Genomic DNA, 25,680 nt, shown 5'->3' on the forward strand with positions numbered 1-25,680 from the left:
ATATATTTACATTTTTTATTTAAAAATACAAGAACAAAAAATCTCTTAAAGTCCTTGCTCGACCAACCAACAAGAGACAGAGGGACGCATGCGCATGAACTTCTCTCTGAAAAAAGGAGGAGAGAAAAAAGGAAAAAGAAGAAGAAGAAATGAGTAGCACTAGCAAGCAGTACAGGCTATTAGAAAGAGAAGATCAATGAACATGCACGCATAGAGGCTTTTCCCCCCTCCAATGCATGAAAGCAATAGGAGAACAAATACAGGGCAGGGCAGGCTTCAAAGAGGAAGGTGAAAACTAAATATATTCATCACAAGAATAAAAAGAAGGATACCAATGGGAGAAAATGAGAAGTTGGGGTCAAAAAAGGAAGAGAAGCAAGGGAAAAATGACGACTCGATTGGAGATGCGGGGTATCGATCCCCGTACCTCTCGCATGCTAAGCGAGCGCTCTACCATCTGAGCTACATCCCCTTGTGTCGGTCCATCTTGTTTTTGTTACATTTGATCTTAGTTAGGGACACCAGGGGCAAGTCCAGGTCCAGGATAAGAGGACCGAACGCCCGCCCACAAGCAGAGCAGGCAGCAGCAGCGCCTCGCCGCGGCCACGTCTCCGCTCCCATGGCCACCAACTCCGCCGCCGCCTCCCTCCACCTCCTCCTCCCCACCTCCCGCCGCCGCCTCGTCCCTCGCGCCTCCCATTCACAGGCTGACTCCACACCGCCCACCGTCGACCGCCGCCGCTTCATTGCCCACACTGCCGCCGCGGCCGCTGTCACCCCTCTCGTGCTACCTCCCTGGGCCCCCGCGGCGCGCGCGGACGAGACGCCGGCGCTGTCCGAGTGGGAGCGCATTTACCTGCCTATCGACCCCGGCGTCGTCCTACTCGACATCGCCTTCGTCCCCGACGACCCCTCCCACGGTATGTATGCACGCCAGCTTCTAATCTAGCCACCGCCGTTGCCTAGTGTTGTACTACTACTTCTCTAAATGAAATGACAATGCAGACACTGCCGTTAATTTCTTAGTAAGACCAATCCACTGCATGCATCGCTTCCTCTGTGTCCCTTATCTCTTGAGACTGGACAACAAACCGTAGTGTTAATTATTATTTTTATTTTTTTCTGGCTACTTGTTAACTTTCAAATTTGTGGAGAAGGAGAAAAACAACTGGAGCGATTATCACTGAGCACACCACTTATTGAGGCGACAACTGTGGGAAGCAATATAGTTGAGACTAAATTTGTATGTGACCAGAGGATTTCCCAGTCCCAAGTATTAAGTACAAACATACCGCATTCGATGTCTGATTCATTATCTAAAAATAAAATCGATGTCTGATTGCTATAGCTGTGCCGCTAGTCCATCACTCAATCTTATCTTTGTGCCATGTATATGTCCGTCCGTTCGATTGCCCACCCACAAACTGTGAGCCATGCAGCTTTAATTTGTCCGGACCTTCTTCATGTTTAAGTCCTGGCTATGACAATATCAGTGTGTGTACACGTGAAATTTGAGGGCACATAATTTTCTAACTTGAGATACTAATTGCTCTCTAATGAAGACATGTGCATTCTGTACTAACATGACTGACAAAGGGCTCATGCATCTATTTAGGTTTTCTCCTTGGGACAAGACAGACGATACTGGAGACAAAAGATGGAGGAAACACCTGGTTCCCTCGCTCTATCCCTTCAGCAGAGGACGAAGATTTCAACTACAGATTCAATTCAGTAAGCTTCATGGGAAAAGAAGGATGGATTATCGGGAAGCCTGCAATTTTGTTGCACACTTCAGATGCAGGAGAAAGCTGGGAAAGAATACCTTTGAGTGCCCAACTTCCCGGGAACATTGTACTTTCCGTCGCATATAGGAGTTTCCATGTTTGCATTCAAAAGGTAGGAACATAAATCCTTAAATTGCTCATTACTGTGACACGGCAGGTTTACATAAAAGCTACTGGGGAGAAAAGCGCAGAGATGGTTACCGATGAGGGAGCAATTTATGTTACTTCTAATCGTGGCTACAACTGGAAGGCTGCCGTGCAAGAGACCGTATCGGCTACTCTTAACAGGTAGAAACAAGTGAAACAAACTTGCTTATTGGTTCGTAGTTTCCATATGTAATCCCTAAACAATAGTGTACTTTTCACTCTCCTTAAATGAAAGAGCAGTGCTCCTGCTCATGATTTGCTGTTTGTTCAAAAGAAAAAAGAAAAAAAAAACTCGCTCATTGGTTGCCTACACTGTGTAGTAGAGTTCTCTTAGAAATTCTTATATACTTTTACGCAGCACATTCTCCTAGATCAGCTTCGAACTTATTAGTTTATATGGGTCATGCTCATTTGATTAGAACGGTGTGAATGATCGTTGTTAGCAACAGTTGTGTCACGTTGAGTATTCATTCATATGAGTGCAATAAAGTAGTTGAAGTCCCCTCTTGGCTGTCCAGTTCAAGAAGCAGTAAAGATTACGGAACACATCATACTGATATGCTGTTGCCTCTTGTGCTTTTTTCCTTTCTTTCAATGATGTGTGACTAGGCGATCGATCAAGTCACGAGATTGTGCCCACCACCTTTTCTTCTTTCTTGTTGTGATGCAGAACAGTTTCAAGTGGCATTAGCGGTGCAAGTTACTACACTGGGACTTTCAACACGGTGAACCGCTCACCTGATGGGCGCTATGTTGCTGTATCCAGCCGAGGCAACTTCTATTTGACCTGGGAACCTGGGCAGGTTCGACAGCTTGAGGCTTGAAAAGCTACTTGATATTACTTTGTCCTCTCATAGGGGGGTTCTGAAGTGTACACACCTGCGTTTGCAGCCATTTTGGCAACCGCACAACAGGGCGGTGGCACGGAGAATTCAGAATATGGGGTGGAGAGCAGATGGTGGGCTTTGGCTCCTGGTGCGCGGCGGTGGACTCTTCCTCAGCAAAGGAACTGGGGTAAGTACGTCTACTTGAAGACTTTGGACAAGCAACAAGACTTGTTGATTTGATATCGTAGGACTGAGAATGACGCGTTTTACCAATTTCTTTTAAAATAGATATCCTTATTTTTTTTATCATCTAACGCATCTAAAGACCAATATGGGAAGTAAAATCGGAGAGAATCAAGTTGTTAAAAAAATATTCATAAAAATACATGTCTCTCTTGCATGTGTGTGTATATATATATATGTGTGTGTGAATACTAGATTCTATTAAAACTCATCTCTTAGTCATAGCTATAAAAGATAGCAGCTTGAGGACAGAAACATTCGAAGTAAAAAAAAGATTATCGGTAGAAGAAATTATCTAAGTTGATGATCTAGAGGCAAGATAATTTAAGACCCATTTATATATATTTGTATGTAAATTTTATGTCTCTAGCAACAAGGAGAGCAACCTCACAATGTGGGGGAAATTCAGCTTAAAAAACAAAAACGAAAATCTTATCAAAAAAGAAAAACTCGTACAAAACAAATGAGGTAATAGAAGGAAGCTAGAAGGAGATAAACACGAGCATACGAGGAAACATGCACTTCATTTTTCAAAAGATCATCCTTATTTTAGGTAGATTATAAGATAATTTTCTCACAAAAAGCTCTCACCTATTACAAAGGCTAAACTCTTATCTCTCATTTCCTTTAAAACCCTAGCACACGAATACAAGTGGTTGATCCAAACTTTCTCTAAAGCTGTACCCTTCTATTTATAAGCTTACAAAGGTAGTTTAACACTTAAGTTTTCTTGTTCTTAAAATAACATTGTTTTTCAATGGCTTTCTACCTACTATCGGAGCATTTTGGTCAATTTTTCACTCCGTCCATCGAACGATTGTGGCTTCTTCATGACTTAGTTTTGCCTCGACGCTAGCTTTGTGATGATGTTACGTGCACTCCATCCTTACACAGTTTTGACAGCGAAACCGTCTTGCATACTTCTCAAAGCGTGACTCACCGACTCTTGCTCTGACCCCAAGCAAGCATCCCGATGTCGATGCGTGTACTCTATCTTACGATTTTAACCGTCGATAAGTCTCTCCAGTGTGAGGAACAATCTAAATTGTATTCTAATGAATCATTAGGGCGATTATTTACACAACCACGACCATAATGATTAACCAGAATCCAGTCCCAGTAGTCCCGTCAAGTATTTTATATCCAAGATTGAAACACGAGCCTTTATAACATGATACATTACATCAAGGTATAATAAAGAGCGAGTAATAAAATTATATTATAAGTCTTTAAGTTATTACAGAGTTTCATCCATTTACAGAAACGTATGACATGAGGACAAAAGCACAACTTAACCTCATAACCGCTTAGAGATACTACGTAGTGGAATGACAAATCTATAAACAACAAAAGATAGGTGAAGTCATTCGCCCTGAGGTATCACCCCAAATGGTGTCATTCGAGTAGAAGACGCTACTCTCACCCGTCGGTAATATCGGCGGGCGTGAAGTAACCAAAAATCACCTTTTCCTCACTTGCAAAACTCACCAAAGAAACGTGAGTACGAAGGTACTCGCAAGACTTAATACATAATAGTTACATATAATAATCTAACTCCAAGGATAATACATCTGGATGAATTAGCAAAGGATCGACTATAAGGATAAGTCAATTTGTATACAAAAGCAAAACAAATGACTCGACTGTGTGAGCAGCTACACCTAACCATTTATATACTTCTGTCCTGAGATCAATAACATAATATATATGTAACTTGAACCAACTCAAAACATCATCAACCATCACTATCCACTTCTCAACTCATCATAACATCATTTCCCATCGACTACGATTGATGTAAAGGGACAGAAGCATGCTCATGACCGAGAGCGCAACAATTCAAATTATTCTTACACTCTGCAGGGGTATATCTTTACCCACATAACTTAGGTCCATCTTCTCAGCCTCTGAGATAACCTTTCTCATATCCAGAACTGCCCACTTGCACATGCCTCTATGGCACTCGGGTTACTGTGAGCGTGTTCCGAACACCTCCGGCTCCTCGCCACATTGCTTCTCCCATTCCTTTTCTCTTACACATCATAGGGATGCACGGCAAGCGTCAACACGACATATGATAATCGGCTCATTCGTCCATTATCCGAATATGTGGTAGTACGGAACGTGCTAAAACCAACTGCAACAACGGTTGATGCTTAATCGACTCAAACGGGCCTATAACATCTGAGACTTTGTTCTCGAGCTATACCTATCGTCCGCTCAAATCTCGCCTCATCCTCACGATCTCATACCTTCCAATATCATCTTTATCTTTGTGATCAACAATAAACCTTAAGCTCGCGAACGATGGTCGAACCATCGCTCGACTTTTACTAAGGGTCTATGCATTGCTAAGTATTTCAGATATCATTTAAGTTAGACACCAACACTATTGTACTAAGGCTACAAGGATAGAGATCATCAATATTTCAAGGTAGAAGTAATGTATTAATATAGGTTCTACCCACATACCCGACACAGATATCGCTAACATGCATAACATACGTAAACAATAATTTATCAATTTATACTTTACATGATCCAAATTATAAGGTAGAATATGCTTAGATGCTTGCCTGGTTGCTCTGGCGCTTCGCTCACGAATTCTGGTTCGGTGTCGGCTTCGACCACGTGAACCTTTGGCGTGTCACTCTTTAAACAATTAAGAATGTACCGAGTAAACTAATGAATGAGGAAAAAGAAATATGTTTATGATGCATGATCTTGAATTGACATGGAAGACGTCATGTCTTGAAAGCTTTCGTAAACGAAATCCAACGACATAAGAGACAAAAGGTTTGAACCTCATCTAAGACATCCTAAGTTCACTGGATACTGGACGACTGGCGGTCAAAACAGGGGTCTGGCGGTCAGACCAACGGAATTGAGCAGAGGGAAAAATGATTCTGAGTAGGTCTGGTGGTTAGACCGACCATGATGGTGGTCTGACTCCTGACTATGGAGTCAGTCCGAAGCGACTTAGTCTCACTGGCGGTCAGACCGTGGGACCCTGTTGACGCCACATCGGCGAGGTTGCCGGCGAAGGCTCCGGCGATGCCTTCGAACACAAAAGGTACCGAAACGCTCTGCGACACTAGTAGAGTGTTTTTAGGGTAGTTTGGACAACATGCACTTGACCAAACTTGAGAAACCCCATGTACAAGATCTAAAGCTAGGGTTGAACTCGACCAACTCAAGATGGAGATCGATTAGAGCTCGGGAACGTCAGAAAAACGATAGGGGGATGCTCACCTTGGTGTAGGGGAGTTTTGTATTGGATCGGTTCGCCTCAGGGAAGCTCCGATTTGCGGATTAGGCCTCGAGGTGACCGCTAGGCTTGAGATGGAGAAAACTTGGGGAAAAGTGCCTCCAGCGATGGAAATAGGGGGAGAAACTCGAGGAAGTCCTTGGGAAGTTTGGGGGGGGGGGGTCCTCTCCGTCGATCTCTGACCGTTTGGGATGTCGGGGTGATCTCTCCCGCTCCCTCTCTTTTGGTGAAGTGAGCGAGTGAGAGTGAAATGAAAGAGAGAGAGGAGTGAACGTCGGTCGATGGGTTTTAAACCAAAACCCACTACGCCCTAGTGATCAGATCGTGAGGGGCGGTCTTGTACTCAAAACCTTCTGCGCTCTAGCGGTCAGACCCCGGGTGGTTTTGTGCTGAAAACCTTATTTCCTTTTTCCCTTTTCCCCTTTCTCCTTCTCTTCTTCTTTTAAAAAGTCTAGGGGTACTTCTAATTAGACCTAGACCATTTTCGCTCACAAGTACAAATGTACATATGATCAAATTTACGCAAAACATAAAATTATGGTGATTATTCTCGCTTAACCTAGATTAGGATTTTTAGGGTGTGACATCCCACTCTCAATTTCTCAGGCCGTCTTGTCACTTGCACTGGCATCTCCTTCGCTAAACTTTGCCAGCACGTCATTTTCATCTATCTTCTCATGCTTTGTTTGACCTCTATGCGCCTAGCTAGTATCACCTTTGACTCCGTCCGGCTTTCTCGATTGTCCGGCACCAAACACCCCGCTTGGCTCTAATCATCCCGCCGTCGGCCGTCAAGTTACATCCATCACCATCCATCACCTGCACACCACGAGACAAGCACACATGCATCTCCAACCCCATTATAGATTAGTCAAGCTCAAAATTCTCAATTGAAAGCACATCTCAGTGACAACGTGAATGCCGGACGATCCGACGTATACTCCTTCTAAGCACCGGACCATCCGGCGAGTACAAATCCACCATAGCCTGTTTGCAACCTTTCTGCAAGAAAAGCTCTAGCGTTCATTGATGTCCAATGCCAGACTATCTGGCGTGTACTTCAATTTTTGCTTCTTCGTTGAAATGCTCCGACGTGTACTGCATATGAACGTCGGATCATCCGACGAGTTCATTTTCTTCAGCACTGGATCATTCGATGTGCACAATTTTCTTAAGCTCAGTCACAAAAACATCAACTTTATTTTCTCTGCAACTTTGATTAGTCATAATCATAATTACAATATAGGCTATTCTGCGCCTATGCGCATAATAGCCTCGCGCTACGCACTGGCCGGCTGCGCGCGCCCCGGCTGAGCCATCCTCCCTCCCCGTGCAGTTACAACATGGTAAACTGCAGCGTTGCTTGTTGAAATACAACATGTAGAACTGAGTTACAACATGGTGAGCATTGCAGTGTTGCAGTTACAAAGAAGTTATGTCTATGTAGTTATAACATGGTAGCCACTCTAGTTACAACATGTAGAACATTGTAGTTACAACATGATGAACTGCAACGTTGCTTGTTGAAATACAATATGTAGAACTGAGTTACAACATGGTGAGCATTGCAGTTACAACCTGGTGAACACTACAGTTACGATATGGTAGACAATCTAGTTATAACATATGTAACCACTTTATATTTGTAGTTGCAATCACTCTATACTACATGTTGTAACTCGTCTATGCACACAGTTACAACTGGTTGCAATCGCTGCTCACGGGGTGGAAACGGATTTGGTTATCTAGTGGGCCCACGGGATGGTGGGTGGTAGCACGTTCGGTTGTGTGAGGCTGGCGCGCACGTTAGATCTTCTTTGGTTGCGTGAGGCTGGCTCAGTCGGGCATACGTGAGCCCTGTGCGCAGCGTGCATCCACGCTGTGTATAGGCACATAATAGCAGTCACACATATATATATATATATATATAAAAGCTTATGCAATTCAAAAATCATCAAACCAAACCAACACATTTATCAATCATTCATCATATATATATATAAATCCATGCATATTTCTTCTTGTTTTCTCGGACCTTGTCATCGCTTGCAAAATGGGTAAGCTAGCACTGCACCCTTTTATCATCTTGGTTGTTCTTTTCTGTTTCTTGAACATCATCTTTGCACTCACGTTACACCAATTGGGTTCCATTTCTAGATAACTGAAGACTTTGAGGAAGTGCAAGTGCAGAGCCGAGGTTTTGGGATTCTTGACGTCGGCTTTCGCTCACAGGTAATGCAGATGCAATGCCTTGCCTGGGTTAGTTTAGCCGTAATGCTGCTGGCGCACGATGAGATTGAACAGCTGCTGCTGCTGCTGCTGTGATCCAATCAATTATCCATCCATCTCCAGGATGAGGCATGGGCTGCTGGTGGGAGCGGCGTGTTGCTGAAGACAAGAAACGGAGGGAAGACCTGGGTGCGCGACAAGGCTGCTGATAACATTCCCGGGAACCTCTACTCTGTCAAGTAAGCGGATTGATTGATCGATTGACTCTTCTGAAGTGAGGCAGTAGTTAGAAACATTAATTGTGGCGTGATGAATCACATTGGCTGGTGTTGCTGTTAACTGTATGCAGATTCCTTGGTGAGAGCAAAGGGTTCGTGCTGGGGAACGACGGCGTCTTGCTTCGATATGTTGGCTGAAGTGCTGCAGGCTTCGTTTCCTCCTCCTCTTTATACGTAATAATTAATTAATCAATACGAAGATACAATTAAATTTGATCTCTATACATACACGGCATCGATTCACTGTAAAAGGCTGCTGACTGTGTTTGCATTCTGCCTCTCAGGCAGACGAGTGTAAAGATCTCTCTCTTTACGAAATCCTGCAACCATTATGAATGGAACAGTAGAACATTTTTGTAACGAAGCAGATACGTACTATATATACTCCAGGAGGAGAAAAGGATGAGACTGGCTGGTAACCAACCGGCAACATGACGAACCGCACTGCCCACGCGGCCGGGTTGGTTTGGGGTAACTCCCGGGGGGACGCTTACCATTTAGACAATGATCAATCAGAGGCCCACAATACACTAATCGTCGATGCGAGGATAAGGCAGGAGAGAGAAACGGGATTTTGCTAAGCGTCCCCAAATGCTGCGGTCGTCGTCCTCCTCTTCAATCGATGATCGATCCATCCTCGCATCCAAACCCATAATCTCCACTAACCAAACAACACACTCCTCCCTTGCTGCTGGAGTCGAATCCCCCATTCCATCGACGGATCGGAGGCCCCTCCGCCCTTTTCCCGGAGTAAGCCAACAAGGTTGTTTTCCCGGCCCTCCCTTCCAGCACAGAATTTGATTCTCCTTTTCTTTACCAGAAATAAAATAAAATATAAATAAATCAATTGCAGAGAATTATTATTATTAGACCGCCTTCTTCCTAGGGATTTCCCTTCTTTTCTGCCTTCAGATTTTGTCCCCGTCCGCTTCCATTCCGCAGTCTCTTCCGGTGATCACCATGAATCCCTGAGGTCCTCTCCGTCCCCCCCCCCCCCTCCTCTATCTCGTCGCGAATTATCTTGATCGTTTCTCTTTTGCTTCCTCTAGGTGCTCGAGATAATCCGCGATTTATTTATTTATAACTCTTTTGTGCGGATTTGCTTCGACGATACGCACCCAATGCCCCTTAATTTGCTGCAATTTGCAGGATTTGCTTCCCTTCTGCTTAGTGCTACAATCCAAACTCATCTCAGAGGCCACATACGCTCCACCGCCACGAATTTGTTGTCAAAGCACATTTGTTGTGGTCAGTTGGAACGCCGGATTAGCGGAAAATTGTGCTTGCTCGTCTGGATTCTGGTATGGTTAGTTATTACCATGGAATTGCGTCGGTGCTTGTTAGCCTTGTAGAGGGCAGTTAATTGTGGTTAAGCTCTGCACAACTCTTGCTTCATGCTCCCAACTTATTTGTCAAACTAGTTGCTTTGTTCGAGATTTAGTAACAGACAGGGTGTTGCATGAGGGACCTGTACGCTTGCACCTGTCATGGCATGTGGTTGTAGCTTTACGGGACAAGCTGTTCTGCATTGTCAAAGCACATATGATACAATGGTTTCTCTAACTGTAATGGTTCTATGAGAATTGCTTTTCCATATGCACATGCAAATACATGTAGTACTATCACCACCGTCAAATGTGCGCGTGCTTGATGGGAACTTTCAAAATTCAAAATAGAAACAACATTCTAAAAGCTATGAAAATACCAATTTCATGTTGGTAATGTGCTCGAGTTACTCAATTTTGATAACTCGTCAATGTCCGCACTTTACGCATTATGTATTCGTCAATCTCATCCAGCAACTTTATAACCTATCCTAGTGACTGTCAGTGGATTCTTGTGGAATTTGCTTACTTCCTGTTTACTGTGCTTGCGCTTGTTGACGAATGTGTGGCTAATTAACTACTCAGAGAGATTGTAAGCTTGCTTTGTTACCTAGTGTATGGTATTAAATTTAAATCAGCTTATGTGATTACAGGCTCTCCAAGAAATGCCGTGTGCACTTGAAGTTATTGACACAAGGCTACAGAGCACATCGCATATTCAGTGCTACAGATCATTCGACCAAAATATCGGCAACCACTTTTCAAAGGTCTATATTATACAAAGTCTGTGGCGTGTATGTTCATCTACATCTAACCCGGCCGTTGGTACAGCATTGTACTCAAAGTTTTATCTTTTCTTAATGTAATGACACGCAGCTCTCCTGCACGTTCGAGAAAAAAAATATTATACAGCAGTGTATATGTGTTTTCTTGTTCTTTCATGGCATAGGTTGCCTTTCTCCATCCTTACTGACTTGGCATTTTATCTTTTCATCAGGGCCAGCTGATACAAAAATCTGTTTCTGTTCGTCCTCAGAACAGGTAATTTGCTGTTGTCACATGCTTCCATTGGCATGGCAATCATCACTGGTGGACATGACTGAGTGTATCTGATCTGCTGCTGATGTAGCAGATGTGAAAACTACTTAACAAGAAAATTATAAATGGAGGGAACAAGTCAAATGATATGAATATGAAAGGGAACAACATAACAGGTCCAAAAAAATGAAGGAAAAAAAATCAACAAGAAAGATGGCTCCATTAGCTGTTGCTAACATACATCAATAAAGTTTATGCAACCCATGTACACAATCAAACCTGTCTGGAGAATTTGGGGTTTAAACAACTGTGAAGGTTAAATCTTGGTTAGTTATGAAGTTTTCTTGCACTTGTATAGTTGTATGAAAGGTCACACATGGGAAAAGGGAGTAAATAACTAGAAAATAGATGTACTGAATTTGTTACTAGAGCATCAAATACAGTGTCACCTAGTCTTCTCTGAATCTCTGCTAGTTTGTTAACCTTATATATTTACCAGTTTATATGTACCATCATTTTTGTTATGATGCATTTTCGGAATACAATGTCACCAGTCACCATACCCAAATACCTTGCATCTCATCTGTTCTTCCATTTTTCGGAAGCTACTTGTTTACTGTCTTTTTGGTGGTATGGCAGGGACACTGCATTAACAATACTTCCACTGGGGCATTGTTCAGATTGGAAGCCAGCACCATTTTTGTCTGACATTCAAGAGGTCAACAACGTAAGCTCTTTGACATCAGGAGCTCCTGCTACAGAGGGCCTTGAGTTATTATCAGCATAGCCAAGAATACTGTATTGGTTAGACCAGCCGAATGAAAGGAGCATGCATGATCAGGCTGATTCTTCTAAACCAGTTTTCAATGGAAAGCCACATGGACGAATTACCTTAAGACAATCTCGGCATAGGAAAAATGTCTGTAATTCATTGACAGCAGTTCCTCCCTGCCATGTGGTTGCAAACAAGTCTTCCAGGCCTGTTGCTGCTACTTTGGGATCTGATTCTGATATTTTGCATGATGATGACAAGCCTCCAAAAAGGAGTCCTAAAAAGAAAGGAAACAAGAAAAGGTACAGGTGTACAACCCACAAAAACCTGAATTTGGCATCAGAAATCACTTGTGAAGAGAATACTTATGCTGTTTCTCCTGTCGAGGTGCTTCCAATCAATTTGCTGGCTGATAAATTGTCAGAGATCACATCCTCTGCTAGCTCATTGGGTAAAGAAGCTCATTCAGGCAAAGATGATGGTGAGAACAACAATGACTATGTGGAATGTGCTACTGTGCTGAATTTATCTACATTAGGAACTGAAGAGATGGATGGTTCTGAATGTACTGGTTCACCTAATGACACTGCAGGAGAGAGATTAAGCTGCAGTTGTGTTCCTTACTTGAACAATGGATCAAATACTACTGGTTCTTCAGAATTCGGATCCACTTACGCTGAATGTGGCTTGGGAGAAAAAAGCAATAGATACCAGAAGTTATTGTGTGCCTGTGTTTCTAACCCTGACGGCACAGATTCATTCTTTAGCAGGTGGAGCAATGACAACAGTGGGAACCACAGCATCGATGTTGAGGCTAGGTTAACCATCAAAGATGAAAATAGACGTGACCATTTGCAACCGGGGCCTTCCGCAGGCCTGAATGATGTGAGCATGAAATGCCATTTGATAGGTTCACATCTAAGTGCTCATGCTGATGGTACAAATGATTCTTTTGGCAGCAGCTCCTGCTGCTCAAAGGATGCCACTGATTGTAGTAGTCATAGTGAGAGAGTTCAGTGCAGCAGTGAGGCCTGCAGCAGTAAGACTTCTCTTCAATTTAGTTCAGGGAGGACCACCAGAAGATCAAGAAAAACACCGAGCTATAGTGATTTGACTCAATCTAACAGAGCAGTAAGTGCTAATAGGCACAGGAATGGTGGAAAGGATAGTTCAGCTGTGTGGCAGAAAGTAGAAAAAATTGACAAGACCGTATCTAGAGCTGGTCATACAATTGATTCACCTATTCAGGATAAGAGTGCACAAGAAGACAGTAACAAGGGTGTACAGCAAGATCCAACTAAACATAGGGAAAAACATAATCAGAGGAAAACATGCAAACAGGAGTCCCCAAATGAGACAGTTGAAATGGAGTCTTCCAAAGAAGAAGATGAATTAAACAAATACCAAACATTTTCTGGATGCAATTTCAAGAAGCAAGCGCCCTTTCTACGCCAGAAAAGAAGCTCTTCTAAACAAGGTTCTCAGTCATCGAAAAACTACTATGCTGCTAAGAATGGTATACCCAAGGTGCCAAAGGATTACTCCCAGCAAGAAGGATTGCCTATGTTCCAGCTAGTTCATGTCAAGGACACCGGTGATGCATCAACCTCAAATTCTTGTTCAGCCGATGAAGTTACTCTAACTGGAGTTGTCAGCAACTGCCCAACTGAGGGAAATGAGAGTTCACAATCTGGCATGAAGAAAGCTGCTTTAGCATCTTGCAACTTGGTTCCAGATTTAGCCTCACAAGCTGCTTCCAATGAAGCCCACATATCAATCACTCAAGAAGATCCTCACTCTCTATGTCCTGAAAGCAAGGGTACATGCACCAGTTGGAGCTCCAAGAACTTGTACACTGATCCTTGTGCTACAGCAACAGAGGAAGCACGATGTGTGAAACTAACAACCGAGAATAACCCTCAAGAATCTTGTAAGTTGTATTCTGCTGCTGGAAGCCCCTCACAGAAGTGGGTTCCTGTTGGAAAGAAAGAGGTGTACAATGTGATCCATTTAGATGTCTCGGAGCCTTCTGTTGCTGAAGGCTCAGTTCCAGCTAATGATATTTCTGATTCAGTTGATCCTGCATCAACTAATGGTGAAGACAGCAAATTAGCTAGGGAACTGACTTCTAAACTGAGCTCATCTGAACATGTTGATTTGAAATGCCAAGCATATAATGGAACTGAGATTGGTTACAACAAGATAAGAGAAGCCATCAGTGATGTTTACACAGCACAGCTGAGAGTGGAAGATATCCAACTTCGCATTGGTTGGCCTCTTGCTGATTTTGAACAATTTATTTACTCTGCTTCTCCAGTTGTGCACTGTAGCCCTTGCCCTACTGGCTGTAAATCTTGCCTGCAAGAATGTGTAAAAGATGGCCTATGTTTGCATCGGACTCCAGACATCACTCTAAGTAGTGTCTGGCAGTGGTACGAAGAACCTGGTTGTTATGGTTTGGAAGTAAAGGCACAAGATTTCCATAGATCGGAAGGCTTGTGGAATAGTCATTGTCAGTTTACTACCTATTTTGTACCATATCTATCTGCCATTCAACTTTTCAGTAAACCTAAAAGAACCAATGGTGGAAGCATTGATAAGGAGGCAATCGATATGGATATGACATGTGAAGCATCTCCTTGTCTGAACTTGCCCCCGATCTTCGCAAAGCTTCTGCCACAACAATCTAATCCAAGAAATAGGTCATCTACTTTGAGTACTGAAGATGATCAGCAGTCGGCAAATGGAGAGCTCATATTTGAATATTTTGAATCTGAACAACCATGCTGGCGGCGACAGTTATTTGACAAGTGAGTCTAATTACATAAACAGTGTGTTTGCGTGCTTATTCTTAGTCCTTTACGTGTGATTGATGGTCATAATCTTGCTTCATGAAGATGGTGCCTTATACCATATTCCTTTTCTACTATTTTCCATGTTATTGCACTTCCATTCCTCGTTACTAATGATTTAAGATTTTCTACTCGTGGTTCATTCTTGTTCATTGAACACTAGAAAAGGTGTTTTCTTTTGTAAGGTGTTCTTATAGAGGACTCATTGCAATCCTACTAGGGTAAACGAGCTGATTTCTGGTGTGAAACCGTCGAATTGCCAAATATCTGGAGACCCAAAGAGTTTGGGGCTCAGCCTGCATGACCTCCATCCAGCCTCTTGGTCTGTTCTATGCTCTCCGCTGTTATTGGTGCCATTATCATTTATCATATACTCATATGCAGATATGTAAAACTTTGTGGGTGAGCTTGCTTTTAGAACAAAACTCTCTTGAATTTCAGGTATTGTGTTGCATGGTATCCCATATACCGTATACCAGATGGTAAATTTCAGGCTGCATTCTTGTCATATCATTCTCTCAGGCACTGGATTCATCGAGGTAGCTCAGCAGACCAGGCTGGTCACGCTCCTGTTGTTTTGCCAGTCATAGGTCTGCAGTCTTACAATGACAAGGTAAAGGACTAACATATTTCTTGATACATAGATGTTACCCGAAAATGGTGTAAGTTGGTGATGATGTCAGACTTAAAATATTTTGTCTTCTGACATGGGTTGAGGTTTCCAACCTTGATGTTTTATTGTTTCTGCTTCCTGCTGTGAACATAGTTTGATTCATGTCGTAAGCATATCTCTTTTTACCAGATGTACCCTGTGTCCAAAAAATAAATCATACCTACTTTGCCATATTTTCCTACATACCAAGATCCTATATTTACCGGGAAGCCAGTTGAGCATCTTGTACTTTTACAAAGATTATTTTTCCTAATTAGTTCTCTTAAACGATTCATCAAGGCCATGAAAATGAAGTGTTGGCAAAAACCTTTGGCATTAGGCTACTGCTCTTTTGGCCTCAGGTGAAATAATAGATTGTAGTGGCGAATGTAGTCGTGGCCATGTGGATGTTTTTAAGTGACAGCAGTACGCTGCTTCATATTTATTATGCTCTGTTTATTACGCTGCTTGTCCTGATCCTGCCCTCTTACTTTTTACTCGTCCTCTTCTAATGCAGGCGGAGTGGTGGTTTCAGATGAGAAAATCAGAAGAGTCGCAGTCTAGTGAACCATCCCAGGTTCTGAAGGAGAGATTGCGCACGCTGAATCAAGCTGCGGCGGTGATGTCCAGGTCCGACGTACTTAAGAATGGGGAGATGAGTAGAAACAGGCACCCAGATTACGAGTTCTTCCTTTCCCGGAATCGATAGACGTGTGCGATGCTTCAGATCAAGGTGCCTGAGCCTCCTTTTTGAAGCAGCAGCACCAACCACTCGAGCTGTGTTGTCTAGCTTTGCGAGTAAGGGGAAGTTACTAACAAAGTGATAGGAACTGCAGGCTGCCATACTGTAACCTACCTACGTACGATACCCTGTATATTATGTCTGGAAGTGCTGCTCAAGTGATAGCGGAGTGAATTTACCAGATTTTTAGGTGTGTGACTTTGTTTCTAGCTGATGATCATCTGTATATATGTGCAACCGACCAACCCTGTAAGAGAACAACAAGAGATCTGGTTTTTACTGTTGGATACCTTGTGTTTAAGCTGCGCCTGGTGTGATGGAGAATCATCAAAAGGAAGTTGTTTAGGGCTTATTGCACATGAAAGTCGACTCGATACATGGAGAGCAGAGCAGAGATTCACACGAAGCTCGCTCACAGCTAGAGAGTCCTACAAAGCCAGTTTAGTGTAACCCATGAATGGAATTGGAATCTATGGGCACTTGAGCTTGCCGGTGTGTGGGTTGACCATGGTGTCGTAGCAGGGGCAGAGATGACGGGTGTCCTGCCCTGTCCCCGGCGGCACGCAGTTGCATCGGTTGCAGCAGACATTGCACATCTTGTTGCACATCTCGTTCTTCCAGTTGTTGCCGCACCGCCCCAAGCACGCCCCATGGCAGTCTGCATATATGCGAATGCCGTCAGGCTGGCAGGCAGATGAGCCATGCATTAAGCAAGGATCGTCGTCGGAGGAGTTGCATCCATGCGTACCTAGTTTTGGAGCCTGAAGCAGGGATCTGGTCCTCATTATCCTGTGCTGCTGCTGCGCCTGTGGTTGTGGTTGTGGATCAGCAGCAGCAGCCGCGTCGACGGCCACGGCAAGGACCAACAAGAGAAAAAGGAGGAGGAGCGTCTTCGTCTTCTTCATCTTGCAGGTGCTCTAGCCTGCCTCTAGCTAGGAAGAGGGGTTTAGCTGCAGATCAGGGCAGGGCAGGGCAGGGGCAACAAGGAAATGAAACCAAAGCTGCAGAGACAAGGAAATGCACTACCACCATTCTGCCTTATTTAACTAGGTACAATGACAGCATGGGCTCACCTAATAAATAATTAATGATGGACGTTTGTCGCAATGACTGACAGCATGACCTGGTGAAACATACATTTGGTACTGCCAAGTTGCTAACCATGCCAAGATGGATGCAATGCAAGATTCAGACTTGATATGCATGGATGCTGCTACAATCACAAGCAAGTAATTGATCAGTGCTCTCCTCTGCTCTTGTAAGACAGCACGCAGTAACTGGCCGGAGTCCTAATGAACCGAAGCTGTGATGAATGGAATGGGGCGAGGTACAGTGAATCAGTGAGCGAGAAAAGGTAGGCATGCATGTGATGCGAATGAATGAATGAACAAGCTTTACCCTGCATATGACGGTACCCCGTCGGAGAGAGACAGAGAGAAAGAGAGAGGAGCTGTTCCTGGATGGGGGCCAATGCCCATTGCGCACATGCATGCATTCACCTAGCAGAATCGCAGATCAGATGCACGGCACCCACAGGCCTGGCCTGGCCTGACCTGACCTGGGGGCGATCTAGCTGGGCTGAGCTGAGAGCTGTGTGTCACTCACCCACATGCTTTGTCTCAGCGTGTCGTCGCTCCCTTCCTCTCCCCGTGATCGATCGATCACATGCATTCACATTTCAGTCGAAGTTAAAAACCAGCAAGAATTACTGGGCTGGCAGTCAATTTCGCGCTCCTCCGTGATCGCTCACAGATTTGATTTCTGTCCGGTCCGTGCATGATAGAGTGCAAGCTACTGTGGGTAATTCAGCTGCTCTCCGACTATGATCCCTTGATGGAAGGTACACTTGGACGTGACAGCAAAGACATTCAAGAAACAGCAGCAGCTCACATTCCAAAGACTACGGCATGGGAAGCCAACCACAGTAGTAAGAGAACATCCAGAATTAGACAGACAGACAGACAGAACCATGCATGAAAATAACCAAGTCCAGCAATTCCATAGATAAATTAAACTCAGTACTAAACACACTGACAATGATGAAGAAAGGGTACTACAGAAGACACTACACATCAATCAACTTCTAATAATTAAGCAAAACGAGGGCAGTTCAGACCAACATCTCGTTCGGCGAAGGAAACGGTTCGTCATCAACGGGATAGCTAGGCCTCATCAGCGTAGGCCGGCTCAAGGATGGCGGCCTCGGCCTCCTGCACCTCCTTCTCGGTCTTCCTTCCCTTCTTCGACTTGTAGTACACGCTCATGAAGGTCCCCACCGCGCCGTACTTGTTGCGGCAGTGCTCGTAGTGGGACGCGTCGAACATCCTCCAGAAGTCCTTCTCGTTCAGCTCCGACACCGCGTACTGCGGCTGGTAGCTGTGGTTCTCGATCAGCCACTGCTCCAGCCTGTGGACCGCCTCCGCACCGTTGTACTCCTCGCCCCTCAGCACGGCAGCAGGGGCGTAGTACACGCCGACATCGGTGAACATCTGGGCGTAGCTGGTGTCGCCTTGCCTGTGCTGGTGCTCGAACCCTGGCTCCGGGTACACCATGGTCTTCACAGGGAGCTTGTACAGACGGTGAGGGCACAGCCACAGTGGATACACCTAAAACAGACAAGTATTACTTACTGACTCATCAGTCACCTTAAGCAGCAGCAGGTTAGGGTACGCAATAATAGTCAGTATAGAGATGACACGATGACAAGCAACCAGAGCTAATCTTACTGAAACTTGAAAAGTAAGCAGCTCAAAGATAAACGCACCTCCATTTCCCGGTGAACAAACTCAAGAGCTTCTCCAACTTTGTACAGGGGCACCAGCATGTCCTGAATCACATGGTTGTCATGGTAGTAGTTCCTGATAGCCTCACCCTGGGTGGCCTTGAGCAGAGAGACCTTCGGTGGCATCAGCCAACCCAGCAGGAACCTGAACCAGAACTGGTCACCGAACGGCAAGATCAGCTTCCCCTCCCAGTACAGGCACCGGGTGTGACGGTGGTAGTACTCTCTTGTTGGGATGTACTCCACAAACTCACCCCTCTTGAGCGCCGTCTGAGCATGCTGGTAAAACCAAGGCTTAAACCACCATCCGACGCCGTTGATCTTGTTGCCCTTCTTCTTTGCCTCTTCTTTGGAAGCATAAACACCAGTCATCATGACACCCTCGGTTGCTGTGTACACCATTCCTTCAACAAAGTCAGGGACCTTTGCAGGGTCGCCATCTCTTGGCGCGAAAGAATCAGCATAGGCCTGCGCCATTTCCTTCAGTGTCCCTTTAACTGGAGTGTATGTGAGCCTCATGTATTCCTTGATGGGAATGAGCTTGATCTCAGCTGAAACAAGAAACCCAAGTGTTCCCTGGGACCAGGGAATGCCATAGAAAAGGTCAGAGTACTCGTTATCCTTGGTGGCTCTAACAACTCGGCCATCGGCAAGAACTACTTCCATTGCAACAACTGTGTCAGAGAAAAGGCCATACAGGTGAGAGCTCCCTTCAATTCCATAACCATTGATTAGCCCACCAACAGTAAGGTCATCGAGCTCAGCAATGACTGCAAGGGCAAGATTCATCGGGCAGGTAGCTCTGCTTATCTGACCCATGTTTACAAGAGGCTCAACCTTGGCAACCATTCTCTCTTTGTCAATCTCAAGGATGTTCCTGAAGGCAGAAAGGTCAACCTCAAAATGCCTGGCGCGCTTGTAGTCTACATTGCGCATGCCAACAGCAATCCAGGGCTTCCTGGCTGTGCAAACAAGACCATCCTTCTTTGGGTTCCTCTGCTTGAGCCGCTTCACAACCTTCTGCACATTCTCATCATGTTGCTTCTGGCGCTTCTTCTCTGACTTCATGGCAGACCACATATCTCCCAGATAGATGTTGAAGTAGATCAGAGCTGAAATTGGAAGGACCACAAAGATCACAAGGATCCATCGGAACTGTACAAAGTAGTCCACCAAAACTTTCTTCCTCTTAGGGCGCACCAGCGGTTCCTGCACGTCCGCCATGGTTGGGGGTTAATTCTGAAAAGAAAACAATTAAAAGATTACAAGGCAGAGTTAGTTGAGCAGTGACTTTAACCAGTAACAGCAAACCATATCAGGGAGAAGATTCAACACTAGATGAAGAAAGCAACAGAAGCTAGTGCACGGTCATCTGAACTGCCAAGACATATCTTCACCACAGCTATATTAATAAAGCTACATCCATCACACCTCCATCTTAGCATCTCATGTTTCAGGAAACAAGTAAAACGATGCCGTAACACTGAATGAATAAATAGACCAGAAGGTCCATAGCAAGCGCCTATTGACGGACAGCACGACATTCACATGCAGCAATTAAGACTTTGGACAGCAATAGTTCCATGGCAAGTAAGTATTTGTAGGACTAGAAGTTATTCCTAATACCGCAACCTTGCATTATCATCAAAACAGAAACGAAGCAAGCACAACAGAGATTATTTAGTCAGGTGACATTGACTTGATGTAACATGCATGTGGTGTGGCTATTAAAAGAAAGTAGTACAAAGAATGGGATAGATTGATCATATGGTCCAGGTAACAACCTAAAGTTGAGAAGAAGCTTTAATACAGCATTCCTAAGAGAAGGATGAACCTCGGAGATATACATATGTAGACAAAGCAATTCAGATCCCAGAAAAAAAATAGACAGTATTTTTTGCTATTTTTAATCCTGGAACCCCACAAGGGCCAACGCACCAACCTAAATCCTAGTATATTTTTCTTCTAAAGCTATGACTTGCAATGCGGTCACTGTCCACTTAACTGCATCCGAAGAGTGCATCTGGGCAAAGGTAGCGACCAGATTTTTTTACATTGGGCACCAGAACTCATGCATGCGAGCAACAATTGTGACATGAAACAATGGCACACATCTATCCGTTATGAACATGTTTTAACCCTGAAATCGAATGGATCTGTGTCTAGCAGCCATGCAATTGAGCTGACATGAAGAAGAAAGACCTCAGGAGTCTCTGATCCTGCAAATATTGATGGTCCCCATCTCAAAATAAAAATCCAAATCACGTTGAGTTATTCTCCTAGAGAAAACGGGATCATGAGTCCCTTGAAGAATGCAATTAGGAGGGAAAAATAACAGCACAAAAAAACATGTTCTTTTCATCACTGGGGACCTTCCTTGACAGATTTAGTAGAAAAGATGTCTTTGTTGGTGGAGTGCGTATTACAGCTTCCACAAGAAAAAGTCGGCCCATGTGCACAAAAAGATTGGGAATTTTGTAGCAGAAGGGCTCCTTTTCCCAAAAGTGAAGGACTGTCACTAATCAAACAGAAGCAGAAACCTGCATGACTGCAGGTGAACACAAACATTTCCCCATCTTTCAATGGCCTAGTTGGCCGAAAATGTGTACCCGTTACAAGAAGCACCGGGAAGGGAATTAATATCAAGGATGGAAGAGAGTGAGCGCCAGTTCCATTCGCATCATCCAAGACAAGATGTGGCTGCTACCTAGACTCATCAAGAGAAGGGAAAGGGGGGTTTCGTTTCCCACACCATGCATACAACGAGGCAGTCAACAAAGGAAAGTATCATTTACAGCAGATCTAAGCAGAGCAATCGATCGTGGAGAGGCTACAGGAAGCAAACGAATCGGATGCCCTTGCCCTTGCCCTTGGAGAAGAGAAGAGAAGAGAAGAGAAGAGAAGAGAAGAGTGGAGATCTTACCCTCGGAGGCCCGCCCGCTGTGAGTGATCTGCTGCAAGGGGAAGGGAAGGGAAGGGAAGGGGATTGTCTCCTCTCCCCTAGATAGACTCTACAATCTGCGCAAAGGCTGGTAGAGAAGTGGGTGGAGGGTTTTAAGGAGGAAGGCAAAGGAAAGGGTTCTATTGTCTCTTTTGCGTGTTAGACCCTGTACATGTTTGTATTCAAGTGTCAGCCCATACACAATCATATTCATATTCCCTCCTCCAATATTATATTAGCTGTGCACTTTGCATTCCGCTGTAGTTTTTAATGGCATTTTCTAAGACAACTTTCAATGTGATTTGCAGGATAAGTTTGATAAGGTGCTGGTCCGTCCAAGAGAGGAGAAGAGAAGAGAATACGAGGGTATACTATATGATACATAGCGCAGTGTATGTCCCTGGATGTGAAATACTAGCTGTAGCAAGGGTCGTCGTGTAATAAAGTGTGGGAGAAGAGGACAAAAAACCGCTGCAGTACACTTGGATTAGACACTCGGTGTTTGTTTGTTTCGGTTTCTACTCACTTTTGCTATAAAAAATAGAAAGCTGAGTAAAACAGTTTATTTTTTAAAATGATTTTTGAGAAACAAAAACTATTATTATTACTAAGAAGCTACAAGCTAATTTGAAAGACTTTGTAGCTTTTGAAAGATGGTGTTATGAGATGTATCCGTATCAAAAGCTAACTCAAAAACAATTGTCCTATATATAACTTTTAACATTAATTTTTAAAAACAGCTTTTGGTAAAGGCTGGGTCCAACCAAACAGGCCTTTGAACTAGAGTGCTTTGCTTCTGCCTCTGACATGTGGCCTCGTCCATTTCCACGGAAGAAAGATGGAGTATTTAAAAATGAATCCTCCTCCCCGCCCCACCACATCCACGCAGGTGGGCCCACACGTCAGTGCATGCAGATGCAGCAGAGAGATCCGATCTGAATGATGATGGATGCATGCATGCAGATGTGATGTGATGCGATGCATGACAGAGAGTCTCAGACTGATGGAGCACATGCAGACTGAGACTGGGCTGGGTTGGTGAAGCATCCATACTCCGGTGCATCGGATCTCCATCCAATGGTTCATGTACGTCGTTGCCGGATCGGATCGGCCACCCTTTCTGACATGTATAGGTGTGTGTTGATAAATCGGCAAACAAAGTTTAGTGGAAGGAGAGAGAACGGAAAATAAATTAAGCAGAGAGATTAACCAAGTCTATATATCGTCCGTAGCCCGCTCGATCGCTCTGCCCAAGATACACATGCAATAAACAATTGTTAATAACCTAGCAGATCAGCTGGGTGATATGAGCTGTATACACATGCACGTAGAGACAATCGATCTGCTGAATAATCCATGGATCGACGATGGACGGGTGGATGGATCTCAAGGAGCTACTTATTAACGTACAGTAGATCCACAGGGCGGCCGGCAGACAATTCCGTTCATGTATTAATAACAAGAAGAAGAGAGTATTACATGCATCAAAGGCGTAAGAAAACAACTAAAGGAGTCCTCCCAAACAGACTGCTGAGAGGCTGAGGAGTTAAAAAAAAGTCATATATGCTTGTGCGTCCGCCCGATCTATCGATCAAACAAATCGATCAAGAGTTGCCTAGTTTTTTTGTTTTTTTTTTAATCGAGTAGTATAGTAGTGCCTGCATGCATGTGGTAGTAATAGCTAAGCTACTCCAAGTCTCCAACATATATGCAGGCAGGCAAGCATCTTACAGCAAGTATAAATTATGTACTCTACCATCTGCAGATGAAAACCATGTGGACTACATGACAACTGAAAGAAAGAAAAGGGAAATTAGCCTGATCTGCTCTAGTTTGTTACTCTGTAGGTAGGGGTGAAAGGTTAACTGAAAGTACCCAGTCATTTGTAAATAAAATGACAGTCACAGAAACAGCAAAGGGCATTTGGTCCAGTGGCATGATTCTCGCTTAGGGTGCGAGAGGTCCCGATTTTATTTCTCGGAATGCCCCATTTGAACGAGCTTTTTTCCCTCTTAGTTTTTTTTTTTTTTTCATTTTCATTCGGGTGATTAGACAGCTGTGGCGCCTCAAGACTTGAGAGATCGGTCTAATGCCAACCAATTAAACGGAGATATAGCCAAATTAGGTGTGAACCTGAACGATCAACATCCTTTTTTTTTCTTTGAAACAAACGGTAGAAGCTCCACCTGTTTCAATTGAGTATCGGAGAAAAGGTTTGAATACAGCACCGACAAACCATGGATTCCAAAAGTCATACCCTCGGTGTCCCACTACTGTAGAAATTGTTTGTCAATTGGCCCATAACCGTTTTCACAGTTAAATTTTGAATAGCCTATCATGAACAAACTGTAAAAATCGATAACTATTCCAGCCGGTTGCAAAAATCGTCTGTAATAATGGTTACTACATTATGTTGGTAGCCCGAACCACACTATAATACATATAAATTTGCAATCGGTTTGGAATCACAACCTGCTATGATATTAGAGTATTACAATGAACTTTTGTACCGAACTGATTGTGATATATATAGATTTGCAGTCGGTTTGGAACAACAACCTACTATGATATTTGGCGTATTACATTAGGCTTTTGTACCGAACCACTGCAATATACATTGATTTGTACTTGGTTTGCAACAGCAACCTATTGTGATATTCGGAGTATTATGTCGGGCTTCTGAATCGAATCAATTGTATTGTATTGTCGATGTAAAGAATAGGGGTCCCCTATTGTCGGAGGATTAATTCCAGTCGCAGGGATCCCGAGAGACCCCTTTTTAGAGATTCGGCCGGGGGGATGATCCTAAATACGTTCGTCGGAGAAATAAATGTGAATGAATGCAACGGCCGGTGGTGGGGGTGCTGACCTAGTGCAAGAAGAAGTAAATGCACTGAAATTTAGACAGGTTCGGGCCGCACGGGGGTGTAATACCCTACTCCTGTATGGATGCTATAACTGTCCTGAGGAAGTCCCTCAAGGATGTTGCTGTTACAAGAGTGTTGGTCTATCTAAGAGCTTGAGGCTCCTTGTTCTTCGGCTGGAACTGGGTTCAGCCTTCCTCACAGTGTTTCTCTTGCGTTGTGTTCTTGTCTATCCGTTACCTCTAACCGTCTTCTTCAGCTCTGCTCTTTTTACTTGGTCTCTGTTTTACTATTCTTCATGTCCTGTTCTCCGTTTGTGCCGCCGGCTGCTTTAAGTACCCGCCGGCCGCGACATGCCCCGAACGGAAGGAGGTGGCACAAGTTCCGAGATGCCATAAATGGAAATGGCATCATCATTTCCTCTGGACGAAGTGATCGAGGGTGGAAAATGCGTCGCACGTCCGGTCATCTGTCACCATAAATGCCCTGGCAACGGGCGCCGTGGAGAGGGCCCACCGGACAGCCGTAGAGCAACCCGGCGTGCCTGCCCTGTCTTGTTCCCCTGCCACAGCAGTGTGGTAGACGGAACGCCTTGGTCCTTACGACGTTATCCCGAGACAAACCGGATGGCACGGGACGGGACCCGTGCAATTAATAACCCCATGTCTCTCTGCCAAAACATGGCAGGAACTGACGCTGAGCGCGGCGGGAGCAGTTGGAGGCGACAGGCCACGCACGCTCATTAAATGCGGCCTTGGGCCTCTGACTGGTTGACACCTCATCGGTAGACCCCTCAGGGGTCTTTCTGGGTCGTCGGGGTACCGAGTACTCGGGGGTACTGTTCACATCCCTGAGCACTCTCTCCCGAGAATGCCTTTCCTTGTCCTCGGGGTGCCGAGTGCTCGGGGGTACTGTTCACCTCCCCGAGCACTCTTG

At 44.4% G+C, this 25,680-nt stretch overlaps 4 protein-coding genes and 1 non-coding gene across 7 annotated transcripts; 2 read left to right on the top strand and 3 right to left on the bottom strand.

Annotated features, from left to right (window-relative positions):
• Positions 1–399: 399 nt before the first annotated feature.
• Positions 400–472, bottom strand: TRNAA-AGC (transfer RNA alanine (anticodon AGC)). The gene has a single exon. It is a non-coding gene; the product is annotated as a tRNA-Ala (tRNA).
• Positions 473–567: 95 nt separating this feature from the next.
• LOC133931186 (photosystem II stability/assembly factor HCF136, chloroplastic-like) lies at positions 568–9,136 on the top strand. The gene is made up of 8 exons (XM_062378017.1): positions 568–920; positions 1,616–1,851; positions 1,942–2,072; positions 2,602–2,734; positions 2,823–2,945; positions 8,427–8,501; positions 8,622–8,737; positions 8,848–9,136. The coding sequence occupies exons 1-8, from the start codon at positions 620–622 to the stop codon at positions 8,912–8,914; spliced, it is 1,182 nt and encodes a 393-aa protein (XP_062234001.1). The 5' UTR covers positions 568–619; the 3' UTR covers positions 8,915–9,136.
• Positions 9,137–9,219: 83 nt separating this feature from the next.
• On the top strand, positions 9,220–16,444 carry LOC133931184 (uncharacterized). 3 transcript variants are annotated; one of them, XM_062378016.1, is made up of 9 exons: positions 9,220–9,539; positions 9,630–9,749; positions 9,926–10,077; positions 10,755–10,963; positions 11,099–11,142; positions 11,779–14,721; positions 14,984–15,085; positions 15,205–15,376; positions 15,933–16,444. In XM_062378016.1, the coding sequence occupies exons 6-9, from the start codon at positions 11,969–11,971 to the stop codon at positions 16,122–16,124; spliced, it is 3,219 nt and encodes a 1,072-aa protein (XP_062234000.1). In that variant the 5' UTR covers positions 9,220–9,539; positions 9,630–9,749; positions 9,926–10,077; positions 10,755–10,963; positions 11,099–11,142; positions 11,779–11,968; the 3' UTR covers positions 16,125–16,444. The 3 variants fall into 3 exon arrangements, with proteins under 3 accessions (XP_062234000.1, XP_062233998.1, XP_062233999.1); XM_062378014.1 differs by having other exon boundaries at positions 10,755–10,926; XM_062378015.1 differs by lacking the exons at positions 9,630–9,749; positions 9,926–10,077 and having other exon boundaries at positions 10,755–10,926.
• Positions 16,445–16,476: 32 nt separating this feature from the next.
• LOC133931187 (gibberellin-regulated protein 2-like) lies at positions 16,477–17,241 on the bottom strand. The gene is made up of 2 exons (XM_062378018.1): positions 16,906–17,241; positions 16,477–16,815 (listed from the first exon to the last, which is right to left on the bottom strand). Exons 1-2 carry the CDS (start codon positions 17,060–17,062, stop codon positions 16,628–16,630), a joined length of 345 nt encoding a protein of 114 aa, XP_062234002.1. The 5' UTR covers positions 17,063–17,241; the 3' UTR covers positions 16,477–16,627.
• An 890-nt stretch (positions 17,242–18,131) lies between these two features.
• Positions 18,132–22,023, bottom strand: LOC133931188 (delta(24)-sterol reductase-like). The gene is made up of 3 exons (XM_062378019.1): positions 21,863–22,023; positions 18,922–20,178; positions 18,132–18,763 (listed from the first exon to the last, which is right to left on the bottom strand). The coding sequence occupies exons 2-3, from the start codon at positions 20,161–20,163 to the stop codon at positions 18,320–18,322; spliced, it is 1,686 nt and encodes a 561-aa protein (XP_062234003.1). The 5' UTR covers positions 20,164–20,178; positions 21,863–22,023; the 3' UTR covers positions 18,132–18,319.
• Between the last annotated feature and the right edge of the window lie 3,657 nt (positions 22,024–25,680).

Source organism: Phragmites australis, chromosome 10 (genome assembly GCF_958298935.1).
Source record: "Phragmites australis chromosome 10, lpPhrAust1.1, whole genome shotgun sequence".
Lineage (NCBI taxonomy): Eukaryota > Viridiplantae > Streptophyta > Magnoliopsida > Poales > Poaceae > Phragmites > Phragmites australis.

Excerpts from the sequence above, each read along its gene's own strand:
- LOC133931187 (XM_062378018.1), bottom strand. The coding sequence starts at position 17,062 with ATGAAGAAGACGAAGACGCTCCTCCTCCTTTTTCTCTTGTTGGTCCTT. Across the intron at positions 16,816-16,905 it reads GCTTCAGGCTCCAAAACTAG|ACTGCCATGGGGCGTGCTTG; the intron begins GTACGCATGGAT and ends GCATATATGCAG.
- LOC133931186 (XM_062378017.1), top strand. The coding sequence starts at position 620 with ATGGCCACCAACTCCGCCGCCGCCTCCCTCCACCTCCTCCTCCCCACC. Across the intron at positions 2,073-2,601 it reads GTATCGGCTACTCTTAACAG|AACAGTTTCAAGTGGCATTA; the intron begins GTAGAAACAAGT and ends GTTGTGATGCAG. Across the intron at positions 2,946-8,426 it reads TCCTCAGCAAAGGAACTGGG|ATAACTGAAGACTTTGAGGA; the intron begins GTAAGTACGTCT and ends TTCCATTTCTAG.
- LOC133931184 (XM_062378016.1), top strand. The coding sequence starts at position 11,969 with ATGCATGATCAGGCTGATTCTTCTAAACCAGTTTTCAATGGAAAGCCA. Across the intron at positions 14,722-14,983 it reads CGGCGACAGTTATTTGACAA|GGTAAACGAGCTGATTTCTG; the intron begins GTGAGTCTAATT and ends CAATCCTACTAG. Across the intron at positions 15,377-15,932 it reads TGCAGTCTTACAATGACAAG|GCGGAGTGGTGGTTTCAGAT; the intron begins GTAAAGGACTAA and ends CTTCTAATGCAG.
- LOC133931188 (XM_062378019.1), bottom strand. The coding sequence starts at position 20,163 with ATGGCGGACGTGCAGGAACCGCTGGTGCGCCCTAAGAGGAAGAAAGTT. Across the intron at positions 18,764-18,921 it reads TTGTTCACCGGGAAATGGAG|GTGTATCCACTGTGGCTGTG; the intron begins GTGCGTTTATCT and ends TGTCTGTTTTAG.